The following is a 26564-nucleotide window of genomic DNA, read 5'->3' as shown; positions in this document are numbered from 1 at the left end:
ATGTCATAATTATATATATATATATAATTCAGATATATAATATGTATATATATATATATATATACACATATAACTCTGAATGTGTGTGTAATATTGTAAATGTATAGATTGTTCTAGTAAAAGGCACTTATACTTACCTCTCTGTCTAATTCCCTCTAACTCCGTATTAAATGTTATAATTTTCAAAAACGTTACGAAGCAACACGTTTAACACAAACTCATAAAGAGGTAAAAAAATAGGGAAATATTCCTTCGTTCGGCTGACAGAAGTTGGGAGTAAAAAACAGGTTGAACGAGACTGTGTAGATAATCTGAAAGAAATATTGGATATTTTTAGAATAATAAGAATATAACGAAATAAGAATACGTCATAGAATAATCTTGAACAAAGAATATATCGAAATAAGAATACGTCACAGAATAATCTTGAACAAAGAATATATCGAAATAAGAATACGTCACAGAATAATCTTGAACAAAGAATATATCGAAATAAGAATACGTCACAGAATAATCTTGAACAAAGAATATATAAAAAGAAGGACTGATTTCTGAGAATAGAAATAAGAAAAGGTATCTTTGGAAAAAAAATATATTGAAGTACGAACAAAAAAGAAGAAAATTTGTTATTTATTAAAAAAGGAAATAAAATTACTTACATAACTCTGTCCTAAGAATATACGTATTATAATAGAAGAATATAACAAAAAATATTTGATACTAAGTATATATGTGTGTGCAAGTGCGTATACGTGTGCATGTATATGTATATAATAATATTATATATATACATATATAATTCTGTTAAAGGCACTTATTCTTACTTGTCATCCAACTGTATATAGAATGTTTATAATTTCGAAGCAACACATACAATCAAACTTATAAACAGGGAACAAAAAACGGGAAAAGAAAATAGGTTGAACGACTCTGTAGATAATCTGAAAGAAATATTAGATATTTTTAGAATAAGAATATATCTCGGAATAAAAGTGCATCACAGAATATTCTTGAAAAAGAAATATGTCAAAGAAAAAAAATGGAGATTTTTGAAAACAGGAATTAGAAAATTAAGAAATTCTTGGAAAAAGTTATAGTAAATTTCTACAATTAGGGCCCCAACGAGAAATCAATTGAAAAGAGGTAAATTCTATGTATTTTTGCCCCTCGAATTCAAAACTGTTGATAAAAGGGGGTCGTTTGTATTTTTCAGTTAGAGTTATTGTTAAGAAAATGAGTTAGAGTTATTGTTAAGAAAATGAGAAAAAAACACTAAACTCGGATATTTGGTTTTTTTATTTATCAAATACGGATTAATTATTCTCATTGTCGGTTGTATTCTCTTTCGGTGGAAAAAATTTTCCAATGGCTTCGAAAAAAACAACTATTTTGTCGCTAAACTTGTATCGCCGTTTAAAAAAAATTCTGATATGTATCCGATGAGATGTTTTTCTTGCGTTCCGTACCGTGGAATGTTGGCTCGGACTTCTCGCCATGTTCGTTCAATATTCTGATCACAAATTAAGTTGTCCGCATACTCATTAACGGTGCCATTTAAATTAAAATTTTATGGTTGTGAAATACTGTATGTGGCCAAAATTGATAAATTGATAAATTGTGATTTTTGTTAAAGCAGGGCACACACACACACACGTGTGTATGCCCTGATTTATAGAAGTTGTGATTTTCGTTAAAGCAGGGCACACACGCACACGTGTGTATGTCCTGCTTTATAGAAGTGATTTTCGTTAAAGCAGGACACACACACACACGTGTGTATGCCCTGTTTTATAGAAATTGTGATTTTCGTTAAAGCAGAGCACACACACACGTTTGTATGTCCTGCTTTATAGAAGTGATTTTTGTTAAACCAGGGCACACACATACGTGTGTATGTCCTGCTTTATAGAAGTTGTGATTTTCGTTAAAGCAGGGCACACATTATGATTTTTGTGAGAACACAAGAGTTATGTTTACTGTGCAAGGTGAAGCAAGGTCTACCCCACAAAGTCATTAACTTTTGAAAATAATGATTTTATGTCAATATTTACCACAATATCTTAGTAAATACAAGCGACCCCCAAATTTTATCAAGTTTTGGATTCGGGGGGCAAAAATACATAGAATTTACCTCTTTTTAATTGATTTCTCATTGGGGCCCTAATTGTAGAAATTTACCAGAGTTATATATTAAGAAGGTTCCGTCGCTAAAAAAAAATTCAGCCAGTTTCATGAAATTTTAATAATTTTTAAGTGCGTATGTGCATGTATATGTTGTCACGACCTTTTTGCACTCCCGGACCGCTCCGAGACGTGTGCCGGATCAAAAGGACTTAGGAGAGCGGGATGGTCGGCCTCTCCAGTGATTTCCTCGCACCTCCGATACTCCACGAAATATTCCGAATGTTGGGCGCCAGACGCGTACATTCGCGTCCACGAAATCGCGAAAACCTAAACGAGACGCAAAACGAAGTGTGGAGGTGCGTGGAATCGGCTAGCTTGCCCTAATCACGGGCGGGGTTAATGAAGGGCAGCGCGATTTTCGGCGGGGTGACACGTTAATTTCATACTCAGTCAGATAACAAAGAAAATAACATTTATTGAGTACTGGTTGTCGAGAAAATAACATTTATTGAGTACTGGTTATCGAGAAAATAACAACGTTTATCCATCCGGCTTCGATCAAACACAAGATAAATTCAATAAATAAATCAAGAATAGCCGGTGGCGGGGTGTATGGATTCATCTAACAGAAATAATATTAATGCGGACGCGAGACACCCACGGAGTATTAATTGAGTCTCTAATAAACACGCTGAAGGCGCTATTCTCAAACAATTAATAATTCGAGTCGAAAGTTATAATATATAATAATATTATATATATACATATATAATGTTCTATTAAAAACACTTATTGTTACCTGTCGTCCAACTGTAGCATGTTTATAATTTCCAAGCAACACGTACAATCAAACTTATAAACAGGGAACAAGAAACGGGAAAAGGAAACGACTTTGTAGATAATCTGAAAGAAATATTAGATATTTTTAGAATAAGAATATATTGGAATAAAAGTGCATCACAGAATGTTCTTGAAGAAAGAATATGTAAAAGAAAAAAATACAGAGATTTTTTAGAACAGGAATTAAAAGAGATTTTTGGAAAGAGTTATATATTAATAAGGAGGTTCCGTCGCTACAAAAAAATGCAGCCAGTTTCATGAAATCTTAATATGTTGTTCTGGAATGCAAAATAAAATTATGTAAATTTTTTAGGGATTTTTCACCGTCCCGTTATGAAAAAAATCCACTCCAAAAATTGTACTTTTTAGCATAGGTTCTTATGGAAAATGACATATTGTACACCTTCAGAATGAAATAAGTACAAGAAAAAATGCAAATGATAAGGAAAAAAAATATGCATATGAAACTTAATAATTTACAAATAAATGAGTGAAAGAAAGGGGAAGGTTACCGCACATTTCATAGAAAAATTAATTATTAAAACATAAATTGCTTGATTTTTTGTCTGCTAGACTGCCACGGTCGTGACCAGCAGCACGCACAATATACGCGGCGACCAATCAGAGCAATCTTTTTTACTCCCACTACTTCAAAGGCTAGTACACTGTTGCTAGAATTCCCGCGTCCCACTACTCCCCCTGATGAAGCAACTGAACCTCCTTAAAGTACGAACAAAAAAGAAAAAAAATTCTTGTGTTTAATAAAAAAGGAAATAAAATTATTTATATAACTCTGTCGTGAGAATGTATATGTTCGCCCCGGAGAACATGTGTATTAGGACACGCAAATAGTCTCTCTCTCTCCCTCTCTCCATATGCATTGCTCTCATATATACGCGTAGCTTTTGCCTTTTTTTAATTTTCAATATTACAAATTTATATTTCGGAAATAAAGCATTTTTGCATATAATATGCCATTAAAAATCATTTGACCGAATTTTTATTAAATTTCATATACTTTTAATATCGATTTTTTTGGAAACCGGTATCAGAAGTTTTTCGAATTAAAAACCATTTGACCAAATTTTTACCAAAAGTATGTAAAATAGGGGTAGAATTTCTTGGGGAGTGCAATAGGGTGTATAGTTTTTCGTTACCCGGGAAATTCTACCCCTATTTCATATACTTTTAATATAAAAATTTGGTCAAATGGTTTTTAACTCAAAAAACTTCTGATACCGGTTTCCCAAAAAATCGATATTAAAAGTATATGAAATTTAATAAAAATTCGGTCAAATGATTTTTAATTTCAAAAATTTCAATACCGGCTTCCAAAGATATCGGTAACAAAAATATTCAAAAAATTCAGTACCGGCTTCCAAAAAGATCGGTAACAAAAAATTGTACACTTTATGGCACTCCCCGGAAAATTCAACCCCTGTTTTATATACAATTTTTTAAAAGTTCGACTGGAGCCACTTCGTATCTCCAACACAATTATTTCTCGAAAAATTAGAAAAATTAAAAAAACCGGTTTCCAGAAAATTGGTAAAAAAAACTATACACTCTACCTCTACACTCCCCGGGAAATTCTACCCCTATTTTATATACTTTTAATAAAAATTTGGTTAAATGGTTTTTAATTCGAAAAACTTCTGATACCGGTTTCCAAAAAAATCGATATTAAAAGTATATGAAATTTAATAAAAATTCGGTCAAATAATTTTTAATTTCAAAAATTTCAGTACCGGCTTCCAAAGAGATTGGTAACAAAAAATTTCAAAAATTTCAGTACCGGCTTCCAAAAAGATCGGTAACAAAAAATTATACACTTTATGGCACTCCACGGAAAATTCAACCCCTGTTTTATATACAATTCTTTGAAATTCCGACAATTATTTACCGAAAAATTGAAGAAATTAGAAAAACCGGTTTCCAGAAGATCGGTAACGAAAAACTATACATCCTATAGCACTCCCCGGAAAATTCTACCCCTATTTCATGTACGTTTGGTAAAAATTCGGTCCATTAGTTTCCGAGATCATAGCGAACAAAAAAATGCAAACCCTGTTGCTTTATAATAATAGTATAGATAGTATAGATAGCATGCCCCGCCGGGCTTCGCCCCGGAGAACATGTGTATTTAGACACGCAAATAGTCTCTTTCTCTGTTTTATATATATCTGTTTTATATATAAGATTGCCCTTTCCAAAAAGATCGGTAACGAAAAATTATATATTTTATAGCACTTCCCGAGAAATTCAACCCCTACTTTATGTACAATTCTTTGAGATTCATCATTCGGAACCGATTTTCCAAAAGATCGATAACAAAAAATAGTACATTTTACAGCACTCCCCGGAAAATTCTACCCCTACTTCATGTATAATTCTTTGAGATTCAATCAATTATTTCCCGAAAAATTGGAAAAATTAAAAAAACCGGTTTTTAAAAGATCGGTAACAAAAAATTATATACTTTATAGCACTCCCCGGGAAATTCAACCCCTACTTTATGTTTAATTCTTTGAGATTCGGTCATTCCAAACCGGTTTCCAAAAAGATCGGTAACAAAAAATAATATCTACACTTTATAGCACTTCTCGGGAAATTATACTCCTTCTTCATGTATAATTTTTTGAGATTCAATCAATTATTTCCCTAAAAATTGGAAAAATTAAAAAAACCGGTTTCCAAAAAGATCGGTAACAAAAACTGTACACATCATGGCACTCCCCGTAGAATTCTACCACTGCTTCTTTAAGATTCGGTCAATAAATTCCCGAAAAATTGAAGAAATTAGAAAAACCGGTTTCCAGAAAATCGGTAACGAAAAACTATACACCCTATAGCACTCCCCGAGAAATTCTACCCCTATTTCATATACGTTTAGTAAAAATTCGGTCCATTGGTTTCCGAGATCATAGCGAACAAAAAAATGCAAACCCTGTTGCTTTATAATAATAGTATAGATATATATATATATATATATATATATATTGTTCTATTAAAAGACTTATTCTTACTTGTCGTCCAATTGTAGAATGCTTATAATTTTTATGCAAGTAACACGTACAATCAAACTTATAAAGAGAGGACAAGAAACGAGAAAAGGGAAGGTTAAACGACTCTGTAGATAATCTGAAAGAAATATTAGATATTTTTAGAATAAGAATATATCAGAATAAGATTACATCACAGAATATTCTTGAAGAAGAAATATGTCAAAGAAAAAAAAAGAGGTTTTTGATAACAAAAATCGAAAAAGACATTCTTGGAAAAAGATATATATTTATATATATTAAAATACGAACAAAAAAAGATTTTTGTTATTTAATAAAGAAAGAAATAAAACTACTCACAAAATAACTCTGTCCTTAGAATATATATTGGTTAAATATATATGTATCGTGGGAACGATTAATCGATTTTCATGAATTATACCCCTACAAATAAAATAGTTGAAGAATATAAATTCCATGGTGATAAACAAATACAGGTACTTTTAAATTTAAATCAATTCAACTGCAGATGTATAAAATGGCACTTGAAGAGGCTTTTCAAAAAGGTGTAAATATTGTTAATGATTTGAAGGATAATGAAAATTTGATAAATTTGTTGACACCGAATGAAGTATTGGATAACATACAAATCTTCGATTCAACAGTGTAAGTTATATAGGTTATTTCGCTTTCGCTATAAGTTCTATAGTTCTTTTTCGCTCTCTCTCTCTCTCTCTCTCTCTCTCTCTCTCTCTCTCTCTCTCTCTCTCTCTCTCTCTCTTAAAAAAATATATATATATAAATTCTATGATTCTATTTTAGTGAAATAATTGGCTATGTGGATGGCATTGAGGCATCTCGTACTGTTGGTACAAACACAAAATACAAATTCTTTAAGTTTTATGTTAATAATGGAAATAAAAGGATTCAGATTGTTGCTTGGAACGACGACATCAAACCGATAGAACAACTCATTAAAACAAATTTTGTATAACTTATAATTTTAATATTATTTTAAAAATATAATTAAATGTAATATTATAACATTAAATTACGTTTAAATAGGTTTTTCATTTAGACGGACTACAAGCTAGAGAACCTAAAATGAATATATACAACAACGGTAATGTACGGTATGAACTATTAATTAGAAAAAATACAGTAATAACTAATTTGGGAAAATATTATCCTAAACTGGAGCAAATAAATCCAAAAAGAGTTTTATTAAATGAAGTTGCGAATACTTCACAATGTATTAGTGAGTTTTATGTACATCTATTACTTTAAGCTTTAAAATTATGTGACATACTTTTTATATAACATATATATATATTGTTTTTACAGTTCTAGAAGCATACATAAAAACAAATTTTTGATCCGTTGTTAATAATAAACTAAACAAAAGTATAGGATGTGGATCTATAACTGACGGCACATTTAAATTAGAAATCAACATTCTAAATTTTGATGATGATAAATATTTAAATTTAAATTTAAATAAAGGGGATAAAATTGAATTAATTGGAACTATGCAAAATTCAGGTAATATTTATATTTTTTTGTTTTTTTTCTAAATGTTTATACAAGACACTTTCTAATATCAATTTAGTTATAGTAAGAAAAATAAAGCAAATTAACTTAAAAATAAACTAATTAAATTACATATCATATAAATAATTTTTTATGCATACTATTATTTTAACATTTTTTCTAAATGAAAGTAAAATTAAAATAATAATTAAAATTTAATTAATTTATATTTAAATTTATTTAATTTTTTCAATTTTTTTTATTATAAATATTATAGAATTTCTTTCTTCTTTTGCAACAATCATTTAAATAGTAAAATTAAAATAATAATTAAAATTTAATTAATTTATATTTAAATTTATTTAACTTTTCCAATTTTCTTTTTACTATAAATATTATAGAATTTCTTTCTTCTTTTGCAACAATCATTTGTACATTTTGTTAACATCATATATTTTTCCTACAAATATTTATGTTTATTTCCGCGAAACTTATAGAATACGTATATTTGCTAATTTTAAATTATTATTATACAAAAAAATTTTTTAGAAAAAGTTAGATACAGTAAAAGATTATTTTCTTTGGTATTATAGTTATTTTATGTTAATTTTTATTTTTTTCTTCTATGATTCTTACATTTAACTTATTCTTCTTATCTCTTTTTCATATTCAATTATGTAATTATATAATCTATTAATTAATATATTAATTTAATAGCTGTTCCACCATATTTGGTGGTTAATGACATTAAAGATATACATCCCAAAAAAGGAAAAATGTCTTTAATACAATTAATAAAAGCCGTCCAAACACCTAAAAAAAGAAAGCTAGAAGATAATCAGGTTGTTAGAGCAGATTGGTTGTGAGAAACGGAGCAGGAGAGAAACGGGTTTATTCACTTGCAGTCGTTAGTCTTTTATAATGCTTTATTTAGCAGTACTATATAATGCGCGTGTTCGACAACTGATTTCTCTATTGCGACTGACTAGATGTACGGCGAGACCAACCGGCTCGAGTTTCCGTGTGCTCGCGCATGCCAACGAGGATAGATCCGGCGCTAGTCTCGATTCTCGCTTGTATCAGTATATCGATAGGCGTGATAGATGTACAGTCGTGCACATCGCGAGATATCATGGAAACGCGATTAACATTTAATCTCAACACAGGTAAACAGCATCGCAATACCAGGTACATAAAAAAATAAAAGTATATCAATTAAACTAAAAAATTATATCTAGTTAAATTATAATTCGTTAAAGTTATTTTCATAACTACTTTTTGAAAATTAATGAGTAATTTTCTTTTCAGAATCAGAATAACCAGGAAAACCAGAAAAAAAATATGAGAATGGCATAATGGAATAATTGAACTGCAGTTTCACCGTTGGCGACAAATGTTTCCCATTGAATATCGCGGATATTACCTTTGAGATCGCCGTCACCTCGAATGTTTCCCGCGATGCTTTCCGTTTTTTCGTGAATCTTACTGAAAGATTGCCGCGTGAGCGGACCACATACGATCTGTTCGAGCCAGTCACCGATCGGTAATCCCGGTCCTCTCACGTAGCAGCTCCAGGCGTGATAAAAAATCTTTGCGAACGTAGCCCGACCGAGATCATAGTTCTTCGAATAGAACACCACGAATCTCAGAAGCTGTCGCCGATAGAATACAGAACACTAGAGTTCGAAATTTGTTTCGCTGGGTATGCATGTTCAGTAGGAAGGTTGCACATCTTCGGGCGCACCGGGTTCCAGAGTGTCGCGGTAAGCTTGCTAGTTGCCAGATTGAACGCTGACAAGACGCATCGATCGTTCTCCGATCGTTCGAAGTAGAAGCTTCAACGCCCGAATGCATGATGAGGACCACAGCAACCAAGAACAAATGGCTGCGCGAGGTGAGAAACGAATTTCTACCGCAAGATCAAAAGTGCAGAGAAGAAATCTTTCAATTAAATTTAAGGCGCCTAGGATAATCGTTTTCCTTTTAAGTTTGACATTTAACGCGAAGATTTTTAAATTTATACGGGGGAAGTGTAAACGTATTTTAAGTTCTACGTAATTCGTTCGTTTCGATTTTTTAGTACCTTGACTTTGGCACGGGAAGTCTTGCATTTATTTTTCTTTCTGTCGCGATTTTTATGTTCTCCCCCGTTTCGAGTGAACCTATGTGCCGCATATGATTTATGTATCTTAAAAACTATATAATAATTGGCTACATTAATTTCATACTCGAAATACATCAGATCTTTTCCACGTTCGCGTTAGCTTTAGCATCCGGACGATTTTGGTTTACTTTTTTTGTAAGAAAAGAAAAAGGAAAAAATGTATTGCCAATATTGTGTTAAATAAATGTTTGCATTTATAAGCCATGTTAAGGAGTTTCTTTATGTCGCTGTACGTCAGTATAAAGGAACAGACTTTTATTTCATAAAAATGTACATCTAAATGCATATATTAAATTTTAACGAGCACGCAATTGAATATAATTTACATGTAAAACTGTACCCGCGAAATTCTCGACGAGCGACAATTACCTTCTACGCATTAGAAAAATTTAACGCCTTGATTATCATCGAACGAGATAATCTCTGCCTTTCTGGCAGCTTCCAGCGTTCTCAGTGATCTGATCAACACTTCCGTATCCAGACCGTGGAATTCTAAAATAGATCGATAAAATAGATCGAGATACGACAATTATTTAACGACCATCCATATGACTAACACAAATGACAGACAAATGATTTAACCCCAGATTTAACTAAATTATTCGATGTACCTTGCTCAGTCGTGTCCTCCCTCTGCGTCAGTTCAAAAAACATGCACACAGAGCCAATGAAGCCATTCTCCTGTGCGTAATTATATATTATATATTAGGAAACTACGATAACAAGCTATTATAATAAAGAGGAAACTTTAATAAATTGCAACAAGGAAATGAATCGCTGAGAACACTGACGAACAGCAGGACATGAGCATTAAATATGGATGTACGACAAAATTAGCAGAATAATTGTCAATTCGTGTAATGAGTGGAAGGATACTGTTAATGATGGCGTTATTAAACAGAGGATTCGTGTGCTGCGTGTGCACCTCGCGCACATCCACGACCGCCTGCTTCGTGATGCGGTAGTATTCGAGCACCAAACACGACACTCACACGACAATATAGGCTAACGTTTAAACTGTCAAAACGTACGACACACTCCGCGATGACAGCCCCTCACGGGATGAATCAAGCCACGGCGCGACGGCAATCAATCGAAAGAGAACCAATCGGCATCGCGGAAAAGAGCCAACAAAGCAATTCAAGACTTTCGAGAAGACTTCGAGAGATGCGAGTATCGATTTAACTTGCCTTTTTTAGAAAGAATAAATTAAAAACATATTTGATAATATTGATGATAATTATTTACAATTTATTTTTAAATATCTATTATAATCTTTTAGATACTTGCATTTTTCAGACATTAATATATTTACAAAATATTTAACGTATATATTTTTAAAAAATTTTAAAAATATTTTTTAAATATTTTGTGCTGTCTGGGAAGATGTCATTAACCAACTTAAGATGTCATTAACCAATCACAGAGCCGTATTAGCATCTTAAAACATTACTTAAGACATCTTGAAATAAGAACTTACTATAAACAAGTTTGGTAAATGGACATCAGCGACAGATATAAGGTCATCGCATTAACTTCAAGCTATTTGGACCGAAAATGGTGACGACAATCGCTCAGCTGATCAGCCAAAAAATATGTTTGATTTTTAGGTAAATGTTAATGTTAATGTTTAAAAGTATAGGTTGTTTAAAAGTTAGGTTGTAACCGGACGATTCATAATCGGGCTACGAGACACGCTATTTTGTCCTCTAAGTCATCGGTCGCCACTCGGTTTAGCCTATTTCTACCGAGAAGGTAAATATCTGTGACGTTAACGACGCTATGGTTAACCAATTTGTTTAAACAATATAAATTTCAGAATCCCGTCGCGCGGGTGCCTCATTACCATCGCCTGTTCTCGGAGCACCGCTGGGTAAAAGTTTACAATAACTTACACAGCTCGGATTACTTTGACCTTGACATATGTTGTCAAGGACATAATACTGAGTAACTTTTCCTTATAACTTAGTCGGCGGTCGCTGCTTATTAAAAAGTTATAAACAAAAAAAGTTTGAAAAATATAGCAGCTATTTTGAGTATTGGAAGGCATAAATGACTAATATATATGTCGAAATAGTTTACGCATACACTTTTCACGCGAACCGAGGTTCACCCACACCCCCCCTGCTTTCGGGGGAGGTACGGTAGCCCTGAAATAGTTTACGCATGGGTTAGTTGACGCGCTTTAAACAATTAAATACTGTTAAAGCGCGTCATCTAACTTATGTAGATTAGTGTCGCGCTTTAAACAGTTAAATACTTGTAAAGCGCGTCATCTAACCTACGTATTTTCCAAACTTTTTTTGTTAATAATTTTTTAACGAATAACGAGCAACGGCTAAAACCTTCTGAAGGTCACTCGGGGTCATGACCTTGACAACATATATCAAGGTCATTGAAATCGGTGAGGTTGCCAAGCTTTTTTTTGTTAATAACTTTTTAATAAAAAGCGACCGCCGATTAAGTTATAAGGAAAAGTTACTCAGTATTATGTCCTTGACAACATATGTCAAGGTCAAAGTAATCCGAGCTGTGTAAGTTATTGTAAACTTTTACCCACCGCTGTTTATCGTTCACCAAAGTCAACCAGGAACAATGATGGGTGATCACCGCTTGATCAGGTAAGAACGTGTCAACTAACTACTTAATCCTTCTTTCTTTTTAGATTCCCGCCACGGGTGCCTTATCTGCATCGCCTCCTCTCGGATCACCGATATCAATTACCAGCCTGCCTCAACGTTGGACCAAGATGGTTGACCACCGCTTGATCGGGTAAGTTACAGTATCGTAGTAAATTAACTTAATAAATTCTCATTATTTTCAGGTTTTCACTACGGGTGCCTCATCTACGTCGCCGATCCATGGATCACCGCTGCTAACCGCCGACCAGGATCACCGCGTACGCCAGATGGCTGACCACCGCTTTTACGGGTAAGTATAAGGAATGTGGTAAATTAACTTATTTAATACTGCTTTTTTCAGGTTTCCGCCACGGGTGCCTCATCTATGGCTTCCTCTGGTACAGCACCGATGATAATCTTCGACCCGGATGGACTCCTTCGCAAGATGGCTGACCACCGCTTGATCAGGTAAGTAGAAGGTAAGTAATCGATAACTTCGTATATTTTCACAAATGATTCTTCGATTTATTCAAGACTATCGTTTCACAAAGACGGTTGTTCACAATTGTTGTTCCCGCACAAGATGGCGGTCGCACGTCTCGCAAAGTGCGAAGTTTCCGTTTTTGGTACGCAAGGACTGTTTGTCTTTCGTATCGACGACTTGTAACGCGTTGTGCGGGCGTTCCCGTTTGTTCCGGACGCTGTGGTAAACGAATTTCGTAATTCGGACCGTAATCGCGATAATTACTGCGACACGCCGAGATATACGCGCGAGGCGGATGTTACCTGTACGAGCGCCCACGAGAGACTGCTTCGAGGAATATTCCTCTTTCGGGCTCCCTACCTCTGATAGTTTACCCCCACCATGGGGTCTCGGCCGCTTTCTCCTCGCGGTACTTTTCCACGCTCCGCGTTAACAATGGGTGTTTACGACTCCGGGCCGTGCCAGATGTTCGCGGTAAAAATTTCCACTTGCAGTACTTTATTTGCGACACGCTTAAACGGCTCCCGGATAGTGGTTTTCCACCACTCTTAATTTTCGACTTTTGACGGCGCCGACCTGTCCGCACGTCCTCTCTTACATCCCTATAGAGGACCCCGCATCGACTTCCCGCAGAAGACGTCTAGGTCGTTTTCGCGACACCCGCCGTTGACGACGACCCCCGGTGCTCGCTTCCACGGTCCCTAACACCGATATTCCGGACTCAGTTCTCGCAGCCGACGTTCGGGTCTCGACTTCGCGGACCGTCCCCGTAACTCATGTCCGGGTGGTCGGATTTCGACGGCGACCTGTTCCTCGGGTGTCCCAAGTCTCGCTCTCGAGGCACCGTGTGGTTTTTTCCGTGGATGACGCCTGGTTCGCTATCTCGTCCCCTGGTGATCGGATTGCGGCGCTCGTTAGCTGTGCCCCTATATCGCGCCTCCGCGGTTCGGCACCGATGATTTTTATTCGCGCGCCATGCACGTCAGCGGTACTTGCTGACCGTGGTTCGCTATCTCGGGCCCCAGTGATCGAATCGTGGCGCTCTACGCGTGTGCCCCTGTTTGGGGACCTCCCGAGTCGGCACAGGTGGTTTTTCTTCGCGACCCGCGCACGATAGTGGCACCTGATATGACCGTGGTTCGCTATCTCGGACCTCTGTGGTCGGATCGCGGCGCTCCTCGCATGTGCCCCTATTTGGGGACCTCGCGAGTTGGCACAGGTGGTTTTCAACTTGCGCGCTCCGCGTGGTTTGGCATTTCGTGCCCTCGCGGCTCTAAGTCATGGCCCAGCTCAATGGACGTCGCGAATCACGCAAATTCGGGTCTGGTCATCCCCGGTCTGAAGATTGTGTGTGGCTCGACTACTGCATTAGCCTGCGCGGTACCGCGATCCACGCGCAAATAAACAAAATGTACTCCCAGTCGGGCCAAACACTATTGTGCCGTGAAACGAAATAAAACTGAAATGGATCGGGAAGAAAAGGTAATTTACGAACTAAGTGAGCCGCAGCTCGGTGATCGCTGTCGCATAACCTAAATCTATCTTATATATCTATATTAGTGCGCCAGACGGATAAAACGTAAACTAAAGGGACTCTATGGTCAAACAAAAGAAAATTCAAAAGTACAATATACAAAAGGACTTGGGCTCCCTAGAAACATCCGTCCTCGGGACGCTCGCTGTTACTCTTCGATTGCGTCGTACGTGGCTTTTCGCTGATGGAACCGCGCGCTTCCCCACCTGGATGCGTGGTTGTCGTCTTCGTCCCATCAGGTGGCTGTCCCGGCGCCTACGGTTGCAAGGTTAAGTTAAGTAAAACCATACATACAAAAACCATTTTCAGTACGGTTTTTGCAATTTTTTGCACAGCAGGCATTGTAACTGTTCGTCTTACACCATTTTACACTTTTTTTCAACTGCTGCTTGCACGCACACACAATACTTATAGTATGACGCGCACTAATACATACTCACTGGGTCAAAAATGGCGACCGTGCGACGCTGACGCCGCGTCCATTTACTGACCTTGACTATAAATATACCAGACACATGTGCGACACCGGATATGTTTTCACTTTGTGGTGTGCGTTGGCAGCATGTGAAGGAGATACGCTGGGCCTGTATTCCGTTCCTACTTACCGATAACTGTCGGTTCGATCAGCGTCGTTGTGCAAGTTTTTTGTATCATGTAAAAGCTGCGCCGACACCGTTAACGACATTGACAACGAACAGAATATGGCCCCTGGGCATGCGCTAGCAGCGCATCCCCTCCACATGCTTCCAACGCACACCAAAGCGAAGGCACATCCCTGTGCTATCGAGCGTCCCAAATGTTTCTGAGTTTAACCGAACGCGGACAATATACATATTTATAATTTTTACAATATATTTATTATATATTGTACAGCTGATCGGCCTGTGCGTTGAACTTCTTGGAGACCGCCTCCTTAAATTCCTTTATCGTCGCATTCTCCTCGATCTCCACGCTCTGCTTGTCCTTGGGGGTTTTCACGTTGACGGTGATCTTCTTCGGGCCACCCTCCTGCTGGCCTTTTGCCATCTTGGATCGGTAGATGACTCGTTACTTTCGTACGATATAAACAGAGCGATGATGTGCTTGTATTTATATCCCTTGTTACCCATGACGGGTCAAGGGCATTGTGACCGCGTCTGTAAGCGTTTGTCGCCAATAGTATATTTCTGTACTTTTGCTCGTCGTCCTCGGTGTAAATTGCGTCATCGGACATCCTCTTGAAAATTAATTCGTACAAGCTACGCGTGCCCGCGTATCTCACCCCGTCCACGATCACGGAGTCGTCCGCGTTCACGTCGAACCGTTTGTCGCCGAGCATCGTGCCGTCAAACCCGACATACACGCCGACATACACCCGACATAAACGTGATTGACCTCGCTTTTCGCGTCTCCGCTGAGAAGAGAGAGAGAGAGAGAGAGAGAGAGAGGGAGAGGGAGAGAGAGAGAAAGAGAGAGAGAGAGAGAGAGAGAGAGAGAGAGAGAGAGAGAGAGAGAGAGAGAGAGCCTACGTATCTTCGTCCCAACGGACCCAATTGACTGTGCAGTTTCTCGTGACCCTGTGGCGTTCGTAGAACGTCCCTCACGGACGTTTCGAGGGAGGGCAACGGCGACGCGTTGTTCTCTGTCTCGAAAACGTCCTCCTCCCCCTCCGCTCGTACGGTGACAACTTTTGCGATTCCAGAGGCGTGAAATGGATCTCCGACTCGGCGCTCGTTTGTTTTTTTCTCTTCTTAGGTCTCGATATTATCTTTTGCGTAAATTTTCTTTCGTCGTCACCTTCGCTATTCTCGCGTTTCTTTTTAATGACAATTCCTTTTGTCGTCGTCGTTGTCGCCGCATTGTCGTTCTTGGATTCGCCTCTCTTGACGTGTTCGACGATTTATTTCAACGGGTCGACGATCGGCTTGAATTGTATCTCGAGAGCGATCTTGTTCTCCATCCAGCCGGTTTTCAACGATCTGTATTTTCTGCGTATCGACGCGTGCGTTTTAGCGATCTGTTGCGCGGTCTTTTCTCGTTCGGCGGTGTTCCTCGCGTCGGTCATCGCGCGCCGCTCGTCGCTCTCGGAACGTTCGACAGCTGATCGCTCTACATTACGGTAAAGTCGTTGAATCCCCGTCTGTATCTGCCGTTTTGTAACGCGCTGTCCTTGTCTATCACCACGAAACCGTCTCTCCGCCGCCAACACTCACGACACAACGCGCAGAAATCTTCATACGACAAATCGGGACTCACGTGATCGTCGTACACGTGTCTCAGATTAGTCCCGTTTTGTCTAAACAGGATCAACAAATTCGCGTTGTCGCGTATCAGGTGCTTCGGTATCTTGGCGTTTGACTGAGATAGAAACAATCTATATTCGAATGTTGGCCCATGGCGAAGTACTCCCTGATTGCGTCGTGCTTTTCGCAGGCCACGTCGTCGAACATGAATATTGAATCGGGGAGCGCCTCGCTCGGCGGCACGACGTCGCAATTGTTGGAGAACGCATGATAACCGATCTTATCCATCGATTTGAGAAGTCTCTCGAGGTAATGATACTTCGGCTGATGCAGGGATCGAGTACACGTGTACGGTCTTGAAAAGCAAACCGTGCGGACTTTCCAGTAGGCTTATCAACACGTTTGTCTTACCGCAGTTAGAAAGGCCGCAGATGACGCAACGTATCGCGATCGATAACAGAGGACCGTGTCTTTCTTGACGCGTCTTTCTTGACGTTAAACCCGACGTTAGTCGCGTCTTGCAATTGAGATTCGACACTCCTCTCGCCGACGGTTGTCACACGAATCGCATTGTTACGCGCGTGCGGGCACACTTGCCCTATTTATACGTACATTCGATCGGTTTACGCTCTCAGTGATCGCAATGTTTTTCCTACGGATAAACGCGATATTCTCGATCTGTCCGCCGAACAACTGCAATTCGTGCCAAAGATTCTTCTGCTGCGCAACTTTTCTACCTACCTCAATCGACTGTGGGACAAATTGCCCGTTTATCTGAGGATGGATCCCGACGTACAGGACTGTCGTCCGTGTTTGGAACATTACAATGGTCCGTGGCAGAGAACGCACATAGACGGCCCGCATCGCTCATAAGGGATTGCGGTGCATGTCACGCAGAGCGGCATGAAGCGTCGACAGCGGCCTCCTCGACAGAGCGATAAACGCGCTTCTCGTCGAATTACACATACCCGGCCATCAATTCTGCGGGTAGTCGTCTCGCCAAGTGTCTAGCGCGCGGTGATCGAGGTATCAATCCGTTGGACAAGGCGTCTTGCGAGCACGGTATTGCTTACTCGCGAAGCGGCGATCTCGCCGATTGACACGTCGCCGATCGAGCGCTAACTGAAAAAGCGCGCGAGCGTATCACGGCAAGCGGCACAACCCCTGGCGAGAGAGCCGCCGCGACCGCCGTATGGGCTGCCATAAAAGCAAAAACAAAATTGGGCATGGGTACAAGAAAGAGGAAGAGGAGAGCGGTAACGAGGAAGAAAACTCTCCCGATAGCAAAACGCGGGAGCCTCCTACCTTTTCTACCAATATTGGGAGCGCTCGGATCCTTGATCCGTGGAGCGGCTGGCGTAGACAAGACGGTAAACGACGCCAAGGCCGCTCGACATCAGCTTGAGAAACTGCAACGTCACAATCGCGCGTTGGAGGGTCGCGGACTGTATCTCGCGCCGTACAAACGCGGTAGCGGCGTAACGAGAACGGGTAAAACAAAATTCGCCGAAAAAAAACGCTGACGACGACGACGCTCGATTTGTCGCCGTTCGGCGTCACGATAAACGAGCAATTAAATCGGTCTGCGCGCCTTTCGCGCATACCTTTTTTTAGGGGCGTGTTTATACGCGACGCATTGCTGACAAAGTGCGTCGCGACGAGAGCGGAATCGTGAATCTCGACGACGCGGAGGGCTCGGGTACGTACTGGGTCGCCTATGCGAAAAGGGGAAACAATGCGATCTATTTTGTAGTGACGCGAATATCGTGTACAACCGTCGTTCGATCAGAGCATCTGCCGTCAATTGTGTCTGCGGTTCTTCCCAGAAGTCGACTGAAAACGTCTCTGACAATGAGAGATGGAGAAACAATCTCGCTATGTTGCTGACTCTCTCGCTAACCGAAAGAAGCAGCGTCCTCTCAGCCAGCTACTTTCCCGCTCTGGATCTGAGCGACGGCGAATACGAGATAAGTTTCGCGAATTTCGAGACGTATAACACGATACCGAACATTGACTCCACTGACAATAGATTTTACTTTTACATCGTAGACGTGATCGCTATTCCCGAAGGATCGTACGAACTGGACGCTATAGGTAGATACCTGAGAACGGCTATCCTCCGCAAGAAACGTACGATTTCTTCGTACGGTAGCGAAACATTACGCGAGAAGAAGAGAGACGATTACATATACGTAGACGATAACGATGACGACCATGAGAAAAGCGAACGCTCGATAATTCTGCGCGTTAACAAGAACACCATGAGAAGCAAGATCACACACAAACGCGCCTATAGAGTTGACTTCTTGCAAGATTTCTCGACACGTCGCGTACTCGAGCCGATAAATGGCACACGTCCAACGAACCGGTAAATATTATGTGCGTGAATATCATTTGCGTGGAATGTAACGTCACCGCGGGAGCCTATAGCAACGGCAAGTCGGCACACACGATACACGAATTTAGGCCGAACGTTCCACCGGGATATAAGCTGTCGGAGACTCTGGACGCAGATTATTTACCTTCCGGTCATCACGCGGAGTATCACTGATATAACGTTGCGCGTCGTGGATCAAATCGATGATTGATCGACCTTCGCGGCGAGAAGATAACGGTTCGACTACACGTGCAGCGCAGAAGATAAAAGAAAAATCGGGGACATATATGTGCGCGCGCGAAAGATGCTCGTTATGAGTCGTTCGCAAGAGCCACATCCGCCGTTGCCCCGCGAACGTTATCGTTCGACGCTCCGACGAAAAGAACGTGTAGACAGAGAGAGAAGAAGAAAAACGGACTGAGCGCCGCGAACGTCGCTTTTTTACGATCTCTAGGATTCGTCGTGAAGAACGATCATGGCCGACATCCTGAATATTGGAGGTGAGTCAAGATCGAGACTCACACTTACAATCCATATGCCAATACTACGTTCGGACACAGCGACGAAATACGAATACGAATACCGATACAGCAGCAGAATCTGTACACTCTACCCTGCGAAAGTTTTCTGTACATCGAGGGGGTACTCTCCGGCGACATTCCGGAAACGAATTCGGATACGACGATGGACAACAATTGCGTGGCGTTTATGTTCGACGAAATTCGGTACAAACTCAACGGCGTGGAGATCGACAGGAACAGAAACGTCGGAATAACCAGTTCGATCAAGAATTTCGTGTCGCTGACCGCTTAGAGAAGCAGGAAGCTGTAAAACGCGGGATGGACTGTGATCGAGGATAACGTCGGACCTCGTTCGAGATTCAAAATTGGCGATTTCAATTTCTGCGTATCCCTTAACGTACTCCTAGGTTTTTGCAAGGATTACAAACGCGTGGTGATAAATGCGCGACACAAACTCATTATGATACGTTCGCGAAACGACACCAATTGCATCATCACGAAACCGAAACGCCACAAGAATCCTAGAATTACTCTGTTGAAAGTGCAATGGCGAATGCCGCACGTGGTGCTGAACGACGTCAATAAATTGTCCCTTTTACAAACGTTGGAGAGCGGACGATAAGTGAGGGCTTCCGCTCGTGGGATCTGTACGAGTACCCTTTGCTGCAGACCATGAACAAGCCTTCCCTGCATAAAAAATTTTCTGGGATCTGATTGGAATCTATCCCAATTTTCCAAAAAAATGATGGGTTCTGATTGGGTAATCTACAAAGATTCGGATTAGAAGTGTAATGTTTCAAAAGTACGATTCTACGTGGAGACACCTAAACAGATTATAGCAATATATATTATAGCAATTACAATGCACTATTGAATATACCTTTCATTTTTTTGTATGTGTTAGTTAATTTAAAAACCTTTCTCTCTCCAGATTTTTTCACAGTTGTAAATTGTGTCGCTAAATTTTTCTTAAATATTTTTCTTAATATCGTATAGACACTTTTTGTAGGATTATTTGTGGATCGATCCAAGCAACTTTTTATAAATGTAATCTATTAAATAAAAAAAATTAATTTTTTAGATATGAACAAAACCCATTGCTACGAATAATTTATATTTTTAAAACATACGAATTTTTCAGAGGTTTCTCGGTTATTTAAATTTTCATTAAATTCCAAGAAGTCATGCATTGATTCTATGGGCATTTTGATACCAAATTCTTCGACCAGATTAAAAATATGTATGTTTTGTTGAATGAGAGGGTTTTCGTACTCTTTCGCTCTTCGCGACGAGTAGGCGCATGCAGGCGTATGTATGTACAGATAGTAGTATGTATAGATAGAGAGCGACTGTGCTCAGAAGGAAAAAGGCGCCAAGCACGCTACGACAGGAAGTCGCGTCAGTCGCATGGCGTCCGCTTATATTGTTACCACGTTTTCAAGCAATAAGGAGTATTTTGTGATAACACGAGCATTCATTGCGAAATCCGAAAGCATCCTCATCTCCTCGCGAGTTCCTCGGACATTCAAACTAATAGTTCCAACATGTTTAAGATCGTGGGATTTAGTACCGAAAATCGCTTTCGGTTGCATGCCTGTACTTGCACGCGTTTAATAAATTAGAAATTTCGCCTTAAATTAGTCGCATTACTGTTCATTATAGCATGGATTTTCTATCATTTGCATTCCGGAAAGTTCGCTGACATTCGCTCGTCAACAACAAAATCAAGCAACCGCTCTCACACAAAGGAAAAATCCATGCTATAAACATTGTGATCGAAAACAAGCAACGATCTCGTCGGGTCGTCAAACAAAACTTTGCCACAATGACATAGGCCGCCGATGACCAATCACCCTCCCGAAATTCGAGCTCCGCGCATGTCAAGCGCGAACGTTTCCGCGAGCGGCCCTTTGCCACCAATCACGCACTGACTCCTCGAATATCCTTCAATGTCTTTAAAAAGCGAAATTTATTGGTGATTAGCCCGGAGAGAGCCTCGTCTCGGAGGTAATAAAAGATCGCCGCTGGACCAAGAAAGCTCTCTCGCTCGCAGTTCACCCGCAAATTAAGACCGCTTTTGCACACCGCTTTGAATTTTTGCTATTGCGCTTCGCGAACTCGCTTTTGCTGTTTTGCATGCCGTGCTAGCTTCTATGCGCGCTCTCACGGCTTCTTTCCTTTTCTGGAAACAAACAAACACTGTACATATTGTATATATAGACACTTTATTTTGTAATACACTAATTTTTATGAACTTATTTTGTTTTGTGTAAACTGCTTTTCCTCGTGCCAGTCCTTCTTGCGCTACCTCGCGCTACTGCGTGCTCTCGAACAATGTATGTTATTATTATTGTGTAACTGTCAAATATTGTAGCAAAGATCTGTCTTTATTTGTAACATAATTTTTCTGTTTACCAATATAGCTTTGAATAAAAATTTCATATCTAGAAGTTTTAATAGGGCGGCAGTGTGGTCTAGTGGTAGAACGCCAGACTCTGGTAATCTGAAGAACCAGGTTTGAGTTCACTAGAGCATGTAAACATGGAACTTATTTTCCGAAAGCTGCGCTCTCTGTGCAAGATAGGTTCTTGTGCGGAGCACACTGGGCTCCGTCTTTCGGAAAGAGACGTTAAGCCGTTGGTCCGAAGGGTTAAATGAGAGGAGAAGGGTAGTGATGGATGAGAATTGTAACCCTAAGGAAATCGATTAAAACTTCCATTTACTAGTTTTAATATTATGTAAAAATATTATGACGTTGCAGTTTCGCTGCATCGTTGCAGCGCCCCGCCGCCGTCACAAGGCGCGGGTTTCGCGACCTTTTCACGCCCAAGGACGTGAAATGAGTCGATGCGAGATCTCCAGAGGCATATTATAATCGCGTTGTGTTATGCTGATCCTTTTATTTTCTTTTTGTATCATTGCGTGGCGCCTCACCGCGCCCGAGACCCGGGGTCTCTTGAAAGGATGCAGAGGATCGCGGAAAGCGGAGTCGATGAAAAGGATAGAGGCGAGAAATCGGACGACGGAAAGCGGATCGAAGCGACAACTCGCGGGCCGCCGAGAGCGAAGGAGCGCAGAAAGACACGCGCGCGGCGCGTGACACAGCGGCGGGCGGACCCGTAGTAGCAGGGCCCCGGGACACCAGGATAAGCACACCTGCCCTCCTCACACTACTGACCGGAGTCCGGGGGGGTTGGCCACCATTCCCGGACCAAAAAAGAAGATCGCGGAGGCAATCACGTCCCGTCCGCTGCCGGAAAGGATCCCGGAAAATCGCCGCACGAGCGAAAGATCGTTGGACGCCCTGCGAAAAGCCGTGATTAACGGCCCTGCGCGAGGATACACCGCGAGCCTACGAGTTCACCCCTCATTGGTCCGCGCAATAGCGTCGCGGGGCTGCGTACGCCCGGGGTGGGGCGCGTTATCGATTACGCCATCGAGCGAAATTTCGGGAGCACTCTTAGATCGTCCTCGCTTAGAGACAGACATATCGAGTTCAAGTCGCGATACTATCCGAACTCCGTCCGTTAGCTTCTGACGACTATCTTTTTCGACCCTTGGGACGACGGCGAAGATTCTCGGGAGAGTGCTGACTTACGGTGAGGTTGCCTCGTATAAAATTCTCGATGTAAAGCCACGACACCGCTCTCCGGGTCGCACTCTCGCTCGGAAATGTTCGCGGTAATTAGCGTATTCGCCGCCAAGGCGTATTTAGCGATCGACACCGAAAACGAGGGGCACCGGAATGGTCTCGTGGCCGTGGGATTGCGACCGAAATCTATAACTCCTGGAGATCGCGGTAAGCGCGTCAATGACGACGTTCGATATTGCGAGTACGCCATTTCTCGCGATCTTCGTGTTCGTGACCGCGTGTTTCGCAGTGTGTCGCCCGGTCGGGACTTAGATTTCACGCGCGATATTGCGTGAGAGTGTATTCGCGTTGGTTGGAGAATGTTATTCACGTGGTTGAATTATGAGAGAATGCTATTCGTCAGAATAATTGCGTTTAGATAATTTCTTGTGTTAGAATAGTATTCGCGTTCTGCTGAGTATTTACGTTTGGTTAAATTGCGTTCGGATTACTCGCGTTAGAATTTTACCCGCGTTCGACTTTTTGCGCTAAAGTATTATTACGAACTTTTTAATAGCTTTATCGTATTCAGGAAATCAAAATCTACAAAAAACACTATTTCTTTACTTTACACTTTTCTGGGCGAAAATCGGCCCTTTTTTAATATCCTTATTTTTTTGCATTTTATTTAACTTACCAAAATATATTTAAATCAGTTCTGCGCCCGCATTTTGATGTTATATTTTTGCTTTTGCCCTAAATGTTTATTTCAATTTTCACAGATTTTCCGCTATTTTTCTCGATTATCTAAAAACCTAGACGTGATGGAGCAAAACGGTATACGAATTCGGATTTAGTGACCCAAAATCTATAAGAAACCTACTCTGATCCCAGTTGATTTTCCAAAAATTTGTTTTGTGGTCCTGTGTAATTTTTACTGCATTGCTATACGTAAAGTAAAAATAGAAAAAATTATTTAGAAAAAACAAAAATTTAGTTGTACTTTTTATTTATCTTATTATATTAAGTATATTACCTTTATCATTATTTATGCCGTCTAAATTTTCATTAGTTTTGTTATTACAGCTTTCCAATCTTTCTTTTTTACTTACATTTTTATTGTGACCAATTTTAGTTTTCTTTTTCTGTTGCTTAGAAAAAATATTGTTGATTTCCTCGCTACTTGATGACTTATTACTGTCATTTGAAGAGTTATTACCTAAAATGATATTAATAACTTATTTTATGATTTATTTGTACATATAAAACCTTATAAAATATTTAACACTAGCTGGTTACCCGGGTTTCGCCCGGGAGTCGTTTTTCTTCAAACGACTTTATTTGTGTTTTAATATCTTTTTGGACGTTTCGTCGTCCCGTTAAATATAATTGCTAAGATCTTTTTAATTTATTTTTTTTATTTTTTTTAACTTATTTTATTTTAATATTTTACAACATTTATTTAATAATTTCTTGCTGAACAAAATTCGTCTTCTTTGCTGCCCTCGACCCCCTCGTTGCTTGGTCTGCGTCGCTGCTTCTTTCTTCGCCGCCTGGCTGGATTCTGGTGTCTCCGTCTGCGTCGAAGAATCCTGTCTCATTCCCTGTACCGTTTGCGTAGTTGAATTCTGCTTCTCTTGCTGAACCGTCTGCGTCCCCTCGGTGGATCTCCTTATAGGAGAAAGCGGAGGCGGAGAAATAAGAGGTAGTAGGACCCACGTATTTGGTGGAGTAGTCCCCTCCTGTATCCGGCGTAGACTCCCTATCTCGAAGGGCCTCTTTCTACTCGGTGGTGTTGTGGCCACAGGAGTCGGGCGACTAGCGCCGAGAATCGACGACCTAGGGTTAGGACGACCAGTGCCGGGAGTCGTCGTTGAGGACAGGCGACTGGCGCCAGGAGACGGAAAGCGACTTGCGCTGAGAGACGGTAGGGACCGTCCGGTCGAGCGACTTGCGCCAGGAGTCGTCGAGGAGCGGCTAGCGCCTGGAGTCGGCGGAGTGCCGGAGACTGGACAACCGGCGCCGCGCCGGGAGCAGGGCGCCTTGCGCCGGCAAACAACGGCTTGGAGCCGTGAGCTAGGCGTCCTGCGCCGGAACCTGGGCGGCTAGCGCCTGGAGGAAGCGACTGAGCGCTTTCCACGGGGCGTCTAGCGCCTGGGGCTGCGGCTGGCGCAATCTCCTTGCTCTTGACCGCGAAGATCTGATCAAGAGAAAGAGGGCGAGTCTTGCGCCTCTTGGTAATCCCTTCCTTGTAGGAACAAGGAGGATTTTTGTTATCAAAAATTCGAGGCGTTTTGATCCTTTTGGTAAACCTCAGGACAATTCGCCGAATCGCCCAATTTCCTCGAAATCGGTCGCCTTTATATCTACATCGCTCCTGAATTTGAAATACGAGTTACGGCATCCATCTATGGGCGACTTTTTGAAAAACTCGGTTGCTAGGAGACACGAAGTCTTGTCAAACAAATCGGAGTAACTGAGATTTTGACAGATTGTATCGATCTTTCTAACCTTGTTATCGCGTCGTATAGTGCATCGTATTCTCCACGATTTCCTGGTGGCTGATGATGACTGCCACATTCTTATTGTGGACAAACATAAAAAGTGTGTCGGGTGGTTGATTTAAAGACGGTAATTTAACTTTTCCGCATGAATAACACATTTTAGGTGCTTAAGTTTTAAACTTTTTTGCTTGACAATGATCACATATTGCATCCATTTCCCCAATTATTACTCTCGGATGAAATTGATATTCGTAATTTGAATCATAACTAAATGCCTCTAATTTCAAATCAGACCGCATAAATGTTTTCATGGATTAAACATGTCATAACCGGTTTTTTTCTACTCGAGTTTCACACTATTGAGTCATTTCCGCTTTTTCGATATTTCACTTACCGATCAGCGACATTATCCCTTGGTTTACCCGGGCGTTTTTTCGGGTATTTTAAGATTGCTTGCTATATACACCAAATTCAATACCAACCTTCTTTTAATGATACTCTATAAAATTACATGTATAAATTATACACTTTTCAAGCAGAAATCGGTAAGGCAACAATTAGAAATCGGTAAGTCAAAAATCGGAAACCCTTTCACCGATTCTCGCCAAATACATGTATAACTTATACACTTTTCGTGCAGAAATCGATAAGGCAAAAATCAGAGACCCTTTCACCGATTCTCGCCAAATTCAATACCAACCTACCTTTAATATACTTTAATATACTCTATCCATAAAAAAAATTGCGGAAATCAAAGCAATTACATAGATTTTTTTAAACAGAAATCGGTAACTTTTTTATTATTAACAATTTTATGAATTCTATTATATTTCTCAGTTTTTTCTATTTTTATTTCATATATAATACTTTAAGATTTGGTTGATTAGGAAAATCTAAACAGGAAAAATCATTAAGTACGACTCTTTTAAAGAATTTAAAATTTTAGATATCCCGAATTTTTTTTCAAATTTGGTTGTAGCACAATGGCACATAGCCTATGTTACTCAAAAGCTATCCACCAGTGTAAAAATTTTTGAAATTGATTCAGTAGTTTCTAAGATTACCCCCGA

General features: G+C 40.0%; 1 protein-coding gene and 1 long non-coding RNA gene across 2 annotated transcripts in view; one reads left to right on the top strand and one right to left on the bottom strand.

The window, feature by feature from the left end:
* LOC139810527 (uncharacterized) overlaps window positions 1-26564 on the top strand; it is a 359450-nt gene that overhangs the window by 34753 nt on the left and 298133 nt on the right. The window lies entirely within an intron of this gene.
* The window catches only part of LOC139812300 (uncharacterized), a 36742-nt gene continuing 11431 nt past the window's right edge, over window positions 1254-26564 (bottom strand). The window contains exon 5 of the mRNA XM_071777016.1: window positions 1254-1425. Coding sequence (XP_071633117.1) covers window positions 1314-1425 — 112 coding nt within the window. The 3' untranslated portion in view covers window positions 1254-1313. The remainder of the gene's footprint in view (window positions 1426-26564) is intronic.

The sequence above is a fragment of the Temnothorax longispinosus genome, chromosome 1, assembly GCF_030848805.1.
Source record: "Temnothorax longispinosus isolate EJ_2023e chromosome 1, Tlon_JGU_v1, whole genome shotgun sequence".
Lineage (NCBI taxonomy): Eukaryota > Metazoa > Arthropoda > Insecta > Hymenoptera > Formicidae > Temnothorax > Temnothorax longispinosus.
Note: the sequence above shows the minus strand (reverse complement) of the source record. Positions and strands in the feature narration are given on the sequence as shown.